The sequence below is a fragment of the Artibeus jamaicensis genome, unplaced genomic scaffold, assembly GCF_021234435.1.
Source record: "Artibeus jamaicensis isolate MK-2021 breed Jamaican fruit bat unplaced genomic scaffold, CSHL_Jam_final contig_3126, whole genome shotgun sequence".
NCBI lineage: Eukaryota > Metazoa > Chordata > Mammalia > Chiroptera > Phyllostomidae > Artibeus > Artibeus jamaicensis.
In genome coordinates this window covers 10380585-10392711 of record NW_026521723.1, presented here as the reverse complement: position 1 = coordinate 10392711, position 12127 = coordinate 10380585, and the positions used below count along the sequence as shown (strand labels likewise).

Here is a 12127-nt window from a genome sequence, read left to right as displayed (position 1 = left end):
CAGATTTGGGACTGAAGGAAATGTCTCTTTTGTTTCCATATCTATTGTGTTAAGACTAAAGCATTTCCCCTATGTCTCTGTAGTGGCCCCTGAGGTGACCCTGTCTCACAGCAGGAATAGGACAGCAGTGTGCAAGGCAGTTGCAGGAAAGCCAGCTGCTTGGATCTCCTGGACCCCAGAGGGAGACTGTGTGCCTGAGCATAAGCATTGGGGCAATGGCACAGTGACTGTCCAGAGTACCTGCCACTGGGCAGACAGCAATGTGTCTACTGTGTCCTGCTCTGTCTTCCACGAGGCTGGCAACTGGAGTCTGTCCACAGAACTGAATCAAGGTAGGTAATTCTAGTCTTGCATTTGATTTTTCCATTCTTTCAGACAATTTATGGTGAGAAGGAGGAATGAGTGTGCACAGAATTTCACTCAAGGATGTTCTCCCCACCTTCTGTGTTATTTCTTTCTCCTACATCAAGTAAGATTGTATCTAGAAGAATAATACAGAAATTTGTTGTAAGAAGCCATATTTAGAATGAGGTTTAATCTTTAATAATTAAAATAAAGAGAATTTAACGTTTACTTCTATCTGGTAGTAAGTTGGCTCGAGTAGTATACTTTTAAATGAATACTTAGGGTTTTAGTAGAATGATAGAGTATAATTTTAAGCAAAAAGTTATACTTTTACCAGAAGGATACAGTCACCCTTAAGTTTTCTTTACAAAATTTTAGTCTGGTAGAATTTTCTTCTTCAGACTTTTTCTACAATTTCTTAAATATAACATCCATGATTAGATCATCACTGTTCGGTTTTTCCAATCTCTCCTACAGCCTACTCCCATTGTTTATTATTAAGAAATTAAATATTATTGTAATCATCACACATGTGAAGTCAAATTGTTCTGTGATGTTTATAATGAGAAAATGAGCCCTTCTACTGATTCTCCACCTCCACCTCTCTATCCTCACCCAACTGCCTAGAAGCAAGTATGTTAGATGTTTACAAGTTTTTTTTCCTGGTAATTAACTCCATTTTTCTAAATAATCTGCCCCTACTGATAGTTCTTAAAATAATAAACTTAGACATTATGTGGCCATTTTCTAATGGTAAATGAAAATTTCACTTTACCTTCCCTCATCTTTATATTAATATACAGCAATTTTGGTTAGATTCAATGGCCATAGTTCACATTGTTTTGAATATTTAACTTTGTTGAGTGCTAAATCAAGAGGTAAGCTTAGACTTTCTTTTTTGATTATTAGGTAGTCCATCAGTCCCATTCTTTTCCTTGAAGGCTTCCCTTCTTGAGTGTTTACATTTTCTTGTTCTAATTCCGCCTGATTGGCCACTAGACCTGCTGCACAGCTGTTGTCCTGGACGTTTTCTTTTCCTGGACCCTCTGCTTGATACCATGTCTATTTGATCTGAGTTCCTTCTGCCTTCCAGACATGTGCCAGTTTCAATCTCTTTCTTTCACATGTGAGGCCTTCCTTAACTCTTTGCTAATCCTTTGCTATCCATTCATTTCAATGTGAACATTCAAAAGTGAGCTGATTAGAACCTATGTTATCTGTGGTTAGGCTTGTCAAATAGTTAATTTCAATAGGGTTAAAAGGTGGTAAATAAAATTTAAAAAATAATTGGGGATTCCTTAGTTATTTGTAGGTCTTTTCTCTGAGGCTATTCAGGTTCTGTAGAAAATAACTAGTCTTTTTTTTTTTTCCATAGGAGTAAGTCTGACTGCTATCAGCAGGGAAGAAGAGGGTGTGTGTGTGTGTGTGTGTGTGTGTGTGTGTGTGTGTGTGTTTGGCTGTTCAGAACTCTGACTTTCCTTTAGTACCTCTTTTCAGTATGGCACCTCATCTTCACCCTCCATTGTGTCTGGATCATTGTGTCAAGACTCTGGAGTCTCCCCAGTTAATCTTCTCTGGGTTAAACTTCTTGTTTTCTGCTGGTTGGAAGGGTAGTGACCTGGCTGCATAGGGTGGGAGGAGACTTGGCAGCTACCTGTTCTTAATGCAGGTCTTCAAAGAAGTCTCCAACTTTTAGCCCACACTTTGTCTTCCCACATCCCTCTTTTTCACTATTTAGTCTTTCCTACTCTAGAGTATTTCTGAAGTTCTGTAGGCACCAAGGTTTTTACTTATTTTATTCTGAATTATTTGCCATTCTTCTGTTCATTTTTCATCTAAAAACAATTGGAAATGTCATCTGTTCTTGACTTCATCCATGTTTTCTTTGTCTTTGCAAGTGTACACTTAAAAAAATTCTTTACTGATTTTAATAAGTTTTAAGAATGGAGAAGTGACAAACCCATGTGTTTGAACTGCCCTTTTCCAAAATTCTTTCTTAAAGTGCTGTTTATTTTTGTTTTTAAGGAGTTTAGCAGTTTTCGCTGAAAAGAGTAATTATACCCTGGTTATGTATGGAATCCGACCATCCAATAGGAAAATATGATGTCATATTTATAGAATCCCAGAACCCAAGGTGCTGACTAGTCAACTCCCACACAACGCAGGGATCTCCTCTGTCTTCCCTGTAGGGGGATCTTCAGCCTCTGCAGGGCACTTCCAATGAAAGAGAGCACAGTGAGGGAGAGGATTTCAAAACGATGTTATTTTAAACTGTCAAACCACGTGTTTCTTTTCTAACGAAATACCACAAAATCCACTGTTTAAAAACAAAATGTTACAGGAAGGTGGAGGGATTAGATGTCAGTCTGCTCAGCCCCCACTTCATCTCCCTCTGCTGCCTTCAAAATTAGGGTTATTTTTCCAGCTACCCTCCTTACAACTTTCAATTTATTTTTGAAGACAAAAAACACTGCTATTATTATAACAGACAGATCAAAATTTCACCATTTTGGAATCCTTAAGGCAATGAAATCCTGACATAAGATGATATCCTGCTGAAAACTGTACACTTGATTGATAAAGCAATTTTCTTGTAACAATTATTTTAATGGTTAATGGGTCAGAAGTGTTTGAAATAAAATTACAGAAATGAATTTCAAGTTCTGTATAACATACTTGAACCATGTATATGAACTTTGTTTTCTTTTTTAATTTTTATGTTTTTAGAGAAGTTTTAGGTTCACAGCAAAACTGAGTAAAATATACTGAGAACTCTTACATACCCCACACATGCACAGCATACCCTCTATCTACACTCCTCCACTACAGCGGGGCATTTGTTATCATAGATGAAGCTACATTAACACATCATTGTCATCCAAAGTCCATAGTTTACATTAGGGTTTAGTTTAACGATACATTCTATGAGTTTTAAGAAACGTATAATGATGTATTTGCCATTATAGTATCATACAGAGCAGTTTCACTGCCCTAAGAATTCTCTGTGCTCCACCTGTTCATTTCTCTCTCCCCCCTAACCAGGGGTGTCCAACCTGTGGCCCGCAGGCTGCATGAGGCTCAGGGTAGCTATGAACATGGCCCAACACAAAATCGTAAATTTATTTAAAACATTAAGAGATTTGTTTTTGTAATAACATGTTGCAATGTATTTAACATGTGGCCCAAGACAACTCTTCTCCCAGTGTGGCACAGGGACTCCAAAAGGTCAGATGCCCATGCTGGCAACCCCTGATCGTTTTTACTGTCTCCATCGTTTTGCCTTTTTGTGATATGGTTGCGATCCTACTGCATGTAAACTTCTTCCGCTTAGTAACATGCTTTTAAGCTTCCTCCATGTTTTTTTCATGGCTTAATAGCTCATTTCTTTATAGTGCTAAATAATATTAAAGCATGTACTTTTGTGTCTATATATACAGGTGCTGAAACACCAGAGAACTTACGTATTGTATGTATCATCCTCCCTATATTGTTTATCTTGGTCATCGTTGGATCCATTTGGCTTTTGAAAATCATTGGCTGCAGGTATTGACTGATATATTTTTTCTTCTTCAGCTTTATTGGTCTAGGAAGTGGTCATGATTAGGGATTTGAATGGGTAACATTAAGATGTTAACATCATTTTCCCCATGTTCTGAAGGTGTTAGACTTGGACTACTGTGAATGATGAGAGGGACCTTGCTAGTTTACCTAAGCATGAAATCACAGTGAGTTAGGCCATTTAAGCCAGGATTTGGGGAAAGAGAGAACATGCTAATTTACTATTTGGGAAAAGGATCATCATAATTCATTCATTTCATGTACCAAAAAGGAGGTGTCACATATGTTCTATCACTTCCTTTTCCAAAATCCAGAATTATCTTGTTTGGGTGTGTTAACTACAAGCACTATTCTTCATTAATTTTCAACTTATTATGGCTTCTATCAAAATGAAGCATAATCATCAATAGTATACTGTTTTGTTTTTCCATATTCAATCTAAATAATACCATTTATTGCAATTTAATTCAACTTATTTTTATTTGTACAGGAAATGTAAATTGAAAGAAACAGAACCTACTCCATTTGAGGAGGTAAGATGAAATTTAAAAGAATATTTGCAAATTTTAAGCCACATAGTTTGAAAATCTAGCCACATAATTTGTAATTTTCATCAGTATTATTGTTTTCATTGAAAAGCAAAACTTCCCATTTTACAATGCAAATATTTTGCTTATTTTGTAATTTTCTACCATTACCATATTTACATAACCCCTAAATCCATATTTTCACTTCATGAATTGCATCTTACAAATTATATAATGTTCGCTTTGTTCCGACTTTAATCTTTGGAGAAACTGAATTCATATTTTACCCCTTACGAAACCATCTCTAATTCTTGACTTTCCTTTTTCAATACCATCATTTCCCTCTTGCCCAAGTTTAAAACCTACTCTACTCTCTAATCTCTTATAACCAGGAGTTACTCAGTCTTTGATCCTCTCCTGTGAAATACTTATCTCACTTCATTCTTCATCATCACCACTTTCACCCAACCTTTATCACTTGACACCAAGATTTATGTAGTCAATAAATGTTTTTTTGATTAAACGTTAAAAAACTTGCTCCATGGTCATATAAGCCCAGAGACACAAATATAAACACTGTGGGTGGATACTAAAGCTGTGGGCACCTGTTACAAAAACATAGGTAGTTTCTACAAAAATGTTTGTGTTTTTTGAATTGATTTTGACTTTGAGATTTTTCTTAGGATGAAATGCAGCCCTATGAGAGTTATACGGAGAAGAGCAATCCACTCTATGATACCACAAACAGGGTTCTGAAGACATCTCAGATGTTACAAAGTTGATAGGACAAATCTCCATACTTTGTAAGTTGCTGGAATCTGGCACCAGGAGAAATGAATCAAGATACAATACAATACAGTTACTGTTTTGATTTTCTTAGAGTTGTATAAAGGAAGATCTATTCTGAAATCAGCTTTTCAAAAATCCTTAGAAGACAAAAGATGTTCTAGAGGATTTTCTTTCATGTCCTTATACAATTGAAATTTTAGCATCTTAGTTGTGACCAGCTAGTTTTCTGAAGAACTGACATTATTACAAAGAAAGCACATAATCATGATAAAATATTCAAATTGTTCAGTGCAGTAAATAATAAAAACCAGTTTCATCAAGAAGTAATTCTACAGAAGAAACAATCATGAACAAGTTTTATGTATTCCTTCAGAAAATTTCTGTCCCCATGACATATCAATATACTCATTGTATGTGTATATTTATATGTCTACTTACATATACATACATATATTCTTTATGATACACAAATGAGAAAATGCTACAATGCTGTTCTGTACTTGTAGAAAGCTAGTAATACAATATATCTTGGAAATCTTTATCTTTTATTAACACAAGCAGAGCTACCTCATTCTTTTTAATGGCTACATAAAATTTCATTTTATGGTTGTATTGTAATTTAATCAACCACAACTCTAGTGATAGATTGTTTTAAGTTTTGTTTATTTGTTTGTGTTTTGCTATTATAAACAATACCATACAGAATGTTTCTTGTGGATATGTGTTTGAATTTGTTTGAGTGTATTTATAGAATAATTTCAGGTCAAAGGGACTGTGCATTTTTATTATTGATTGATAGATAAAATCATATCTATTCACATTCCCTGCAATGGTTTTTGAATGTGCCTTTCCCTATACTGTTATTGTAATATCCACAAAATTCCCACTTTATATTTTTCATCAACCAGTTACTGAATATGATGTAAAATTATAATAAGAATTATACTATTTAATAAAAGCACACTTATTATCTGTCACATTTATAAAATAGAGATTAAGAGGGAGAGATAGAAAGAGAGAGAGAAAGAAGAAATGAGAACACGTATGAGGACTTCAGCTCATTGTATCCCTGTGGTGGTACTGATGTGTAATATCTAGTGCTTAAAAGTTTCACAGATATGATAAAATGGAAATGTGTGTTGTATAGTATACATTTTATTGTGATGTATTTATCAAGTAACATGTTTATTGGCTATGTAAGCAGCTAAATATGCATTAAGGAGGACTTGGAAATCTATGTAATATGATGTATGTATTAGGAGAATGGCTGTGGGATGACATGACCTTCCCCTCCATTTTCTGTGCAATAAAATGTTAAGAATATGTATATTATTAAACATTATTTTTAACCTTATTAAAATTTATTTATAAAAAAATTAAGTCTGTTTCTCTACAGCAGAAAAAACATTAAAAATTTTCATCCTGGTAGAAATTAAAACAACATCCATTTGTTCTTCAATTATGCATTGGAAATATTTAAGACAGCTATTTTATTTTATTGACATATGTTCCTCCCTCCAGACATTTTGGTTACTCTAGGCTTTATCCTGAAAAGAATTTTTAGTCTATTTGGATGTAAAACTAATATAATTTCACTTGGTACATGATATTTGACTGAATCATTTTGACATCATTTTGAGTTGGTCAACCCCCGCTCCCGCTGCCACAATCCATTAAGCTTCCCATGTACATATTACCAAGCAGTGGGCACAAAAGACATCATAACCAGGTCCTTCACCTCTTCTTAGTTCTCAAATCATCCCTAGTTAGCATGAGGCTCACAGGTTCAAAAACATCTGTTTAAATATTACTGAAAAACAAAATAAAACTTGATAATGCAAAAATAGCCATGACTTCAAGACAGTTTCTAAATGCTAAATTATATTGTACAGAAAACAATGTATTAAAACCTTCCACTACAGGGGTGCTAAATACAGTTAAACACAAGAAACATATGGGGAAATAAAAAATTATAGCAGTCTTCTTAATCCATGGGGCGTACCTTCCAAGACCCTCTAGTGGATGGCTGCAACCGGGGATAGTACTGAACCACATATATACTATGTTTTTTCAGATAAAGGCAGCACTTTAGAGCTTTTCGTGGCTTATCTAAACTGCCAGTATCACTACTCTTGTGCTTTGGTCCCATTATGAAGCAAACTAAGGGTTACTTAAACACAAGCATTGTGATACGAAGGCAGTTGATCTGAAAACCGAGATGGCTACTATGTAACTAGTAGGTGAGTAGTGTATACAGTGTGGAGACACTGGAAAAAGGGATGTCCTGGGAGGGATGGAGGAGGACAGTGCAAAACTTCATCACATTACTCAGAACAGTGTGCAATTTAAACTCATGGATTGTTTATTTCTGGAACCTTCTATTTAATATTTTTGAGCTACAAATGACCACAGGTAACTGAAACTGAGGAAAGCAAAACCTTGGATAAGGGGGGACTACTATATGTAGATTTCCAAAATCCACTTTAGACTTGTTGAATCAGAAAAATCTAGAGATTAGACCAGGCGTATCAGTTAGGTCCTCCAGTCAGCAGAGGCTAAATAGAGTCCAGAGTGGTAAAGGTTAAATGTGGGAGTGAAGTTGTACTCGTGAGAGATTAAAGGGGCAGAAAGCAGGATACTGGAGGGAAAGCCATTAGACCATGATGCTGACCTGATTGAAGCCTGTGAAAGGAAAGAAGGGAAGAAGAAGGATAGAAGAAGGAGGGCCTATCAGTATACAAAACTGTCAAAGTTGTTGCCAAACCAACGACAAACCTAGGACAGAGATTGCTTCTAAGAAATCTTTCATGAGCAGAAATGGTCAAACCTGATAACTCTTCATGCTTAGTCATTGGCTGTGAAGTGTTTGGCCTCAATTCAAAAGCTGAAATGAAGGTGTAAACAATTTGAGATCATCATCTAATCACATTCTTTGCAGCTGAATGGTTATTTATTTTTTTCTCACCACCTTGGCTGCTCAGCCCAGCCTTTTACTGGTTAGTATTTGCCTGGTATGTCATCATCTGTCTCTTTACTTTCAAATTTACTGAGAAATTTTACTTGTATTTCTTATTAACATTTTATTTTTTAAATTATATCTTATTGCTTATGCTATTACAGTTGTCCCAGTTTTCCCCCATTTACTACTCTCCACCCAGCCCTTCCTCCTTCTTTACATAATCCCCACACTGTGTTACATGTCCATGGGTCATTCATATATGTTCTTTGGCTACTCTGTTCCCTATGCTGTACTTTACATCCCTGTGACTATTCTGTAACTACCAATCTATGCTTCTTAATCACTTCACCTTTTTCACCATCCCCCCACTCACCTCCCATCTGGCAACCATCAAAATGTTCTTTATATTTATGATTATGTTTTTTGTTCTGCTTGCTTGTCTATTTTGTTTTTCAGAATCAGTTGTTGATAGATATGCATTTATTGCTTTTCTATTGTTCATATTTCTGATCTTCTCCTTCCTAAAGAAGATCCTTTAACATTTCATAAAATACTGGTTTGGTGGTGGCAAACTCCTTTTGCTTTTTCTTGTCTGGGAAGCTCTTTATCTGCTTTTCAATTCCAAATGATAGCATTGCTAGGTAAAGTAATCTTGGTTGTAGGTTCTTGCTTTTCATCACTTTGAATATTTCTCGCCAATCCCAACTAGCCTGCAAAATTTCTTTTGAGAAATCAGCTGAAAGTCTTATAGGAACTCCTTTGTAGGCAACTAACTGCTTTTCTCTTGCTGCCTTTAAGATTGTCTCTTTGTCTTTAACCTTTGGCATTTTAATTATGATGTGTCTTGGTGTAGGCCTCTGTAGGTTCATATTGTTTGGGGCTCTCTGCACTTCCTGAACTTGCCCATTTATGTCCTTCAGCAAGTTAGGAAAGTTTTCTGTCATTATTTTTTCAAATAGATTTTCTGTTTTTTGCTCTCTCTCTTCTCCTTCCAGCACCCCCATGATGCAAATGTTGGTAAACATGAAGTTATCCCAGAGGCTCCTATACATTATCCTCATCTTTTTGGATTTTCTTTATTTTCACTGTTTTGATTGGTTATTTTTTGCCTCCTTATATTTCAAATTGCTGATTTGATTCTCAGCTTCATCCACTCTACTGTTGATTCTCTGTAAATTGTTCTTCATTTCAATTAGTGTGTCCTCCACTTCTGACTGGATTTTTTTATGCCATTGAGGTTCTCACTAAGTTCCTTGAGCATCCTTATAACTAGTGTTTTGAACTCTGATCTGACAGATTGCTTATCCCCATTTTGTTTAATTCTTTTCTGGAGTTTTGTTCTGTTCTTTCATTTGGGCCATGTTCCTTTGTCTTCTCATTTTGACATTCCTGAATGTCAGGGTGTGGGCCTGAAATTTACAGCCCTGTAATCACATGGTTGACTCCCCTGTCGACCAGCTTCCACCCTGAGGCTAGTAAGGCAAATCAAAGTCACTTCATTAACATCAACTTATGTATGACTGAAAGGAACTCATTATGAATAATAAAAGATACTCTTCTGTCCCTATCACTCAGGAAATTACAAGGGTTTTAGAGGTTCTGTGCCAGAAACCAAATATATATTTCTTATTATGTCACAATATCACACTTAGCTGTTGAACTGGTTAAAACCTCTACAAAAAGGTTCATTAGAAATACTGAAAGCAGATATCCTTGTTTTATTCCTGGTCTTACAAGTAAGCATTCAGACTTTCACCATTAAAAATGATATTAGCTGAGTTTTTCTTGGTAGATGTCCTTTACTGGGTTGACGAATATTTCTTCTATTCTTAATATTTTAAATTTTTAATAATATTGGGTGTTATTTTGTCAAAGCTATTTTTATATCTATTGTATTTCTTCTGTATCTCCAAAGCACATATTTTGTACGAGTTGAGAACTTTTAAATTTATTGAGACATGATTGATAACTCTAGCAGAGGACTAACGGTAAATGTTAATTGAGTATATGTGTTCTGTTGTTGGGCTACACATCAACTAAGTCAAGAAGGGTAATAGTGTTGTTCAACTCCTCTATATTTTTGTTGATTTCCTGTCTACTTCTGTATTTGAATCTCTGACTATTGTGGATTTGCCTACTTTTCCTTGCAGTTCTATTAGTTTTCATTTCATGTATTTTAAAGGTTAGCTATAAAGTACAAAAACCTTTAGAAATATTACCATATTTTTTGGACTACAGGATGCACTCCCCCCAAATTTTGGAGGAGAATGGGGGTGTCTTATAGTCTGAATGTAGCTTTACATTTATATTGGTGAAACATTATGTTATTTATGTTATTAAATATTTTACCACATTTTTTTTTGCTTCAAAAATTTTTTCCCTATTTTTCTCCTCTAAAACCTAGGTACATCTTATGGTCTGAAAAGTATGGTATATCTTGTTTGTTTCATTGATTAGGTTCCACTTATAGGTTAGATCATATAGTATTTTTCTTTCACTGCCTAGCTTATTTCACTTAGCATAATGTTCTCCAGATCTATCCATGCTGTCACAAAGGGGAGGAGCTCCTTCTTTCTGCTGTGCAGTATTTCATTGTGTAAATGTACCATAGTTTTTGATCCACTCGTTTACTGGTGGGCACTTAGGTTGCTCCCAACACTTGGCTATTATAAATTGTATAACCAGAGACATTGAAATAAAGAACAAACTGATAGTAACCAGAGGGGAGGGAAGGGGAGAAAGGGATAATGTGGGAAAGAAGGGAAGATGTCATCAAGGAACATGTATGAAGAACACTTGGACAAAGCCAAAGGGGGGTAGGATCAAGGGTGGGAGGTGGTGATGGGCAAGGGAGGGTGGTGGTGGTGGAAATATGGAATTATGGAGGGGACCATGACCATTATGTGGTAAATGGGAGTGGAAAGAATCAAGAGAGTACTTTATGGAAGAGATGATATTTGACTGAGAGTTGAAGGATAGATAAAAGTTAATTAGACTAATGATGTAAAGAGAAGGCATTTTAAATAAAGAGGACTGCATATACAGAAGTAGAGATTCATGAAATTACTCCAAAAAAATGCAGTTTGGGGAGAGTCAGTGGTGACTAGAGCAGTGGCACTCAGGACTTCAGGAGCCAGACAGCTAACACAGATGAGTGTCCATGTGGGCTCCACGGGAACTGTGGTGAATGAGAGCCATGCTGCTTAGAACGGGTGAGAGAATGTACAAGAGTAATCTAAATTTTCAGGTCCAGAAACATTTAGGTCCAGATGATTTCTATTAGAAAATAGAAGGCCTAGTGTTGGCAGATCTTTGAATTTCTCAAAAGAACTTGACATCAGGTCGTGACATAAAATTTTCTTATTTAAAAAAAATACTGTGTGAGCTCAAAATGAATACAAAGATCTGTATTTCAGATCTGGCCAGTGTTTCCAATCTCTAATTTGGATGTAAAGCTTGAAAAATAGAACAAGGCCCAATTGTAAAAAGCCTTGTATGCCATTTTACCTAATAGGTAAAATAAAAACCTAATAGGTAATTAAAAGGCAATGGAGAATGTCAAATAAGGGAATGACATGATCAGAAAGAGATTTTATATGTTTTATGTGGACTAAGATTAAAACAAATTAGTGCCAGGGAGATCAGTTTGGATGCTATTTTTTATAGTCTAGAACAGAGATAAGGGATAGACTTGGGTATAAATGTAACATGTTTATAATATATTTTGGTTATGGGATCAAGAGGATTTTTATATCAATTAAATATAGGAGTTAAGTAGGAGTTACTGAAAACTGGGTATTTGTGGTAGGCAATGTAAATGATGACACCATTGGTTGCAGAAGGCCCTCAAGGAAAAAAGTGGAGGTGATCTGTTTGAACTTAATATGTCTTTGAGATGAGTTGGAAAATACAGGTTTGAAGTGTAGAAAGTGAGAGTGGGATTCAGATT

The 12127-nt window shown here is 35.5% G+C and overlaps 1 protein-coding gene across 1 annotated transcript in view; it reads left to right on the top strand.

Moving 5' to 3' along the window:
* LOC119043034 (cell surface glycoprotein CD200 receptor 1-like) overlaps positions 1–6589 on the top strand; it is a 36735-nt gene extending 30146 nt beyond the window's left edge. The window contains 5 exon segments of the mRNA XM_037136907.2: positions 84–332; positions 3783–3888; positions 4394–4436; positions 5114–5205; positions 5207–6589. Coding sequence (XP_036992802.2) covers positions 84–332; positions 3783–3888; positions 4394–4436; positions 5114–5205; positions 5207–5237 — 521 coding nt within the window. The 3' untranslated portion in view covers positions 5238–6589.
* Positions 6590–12127: the final 5538 nt, after the last annotated feature.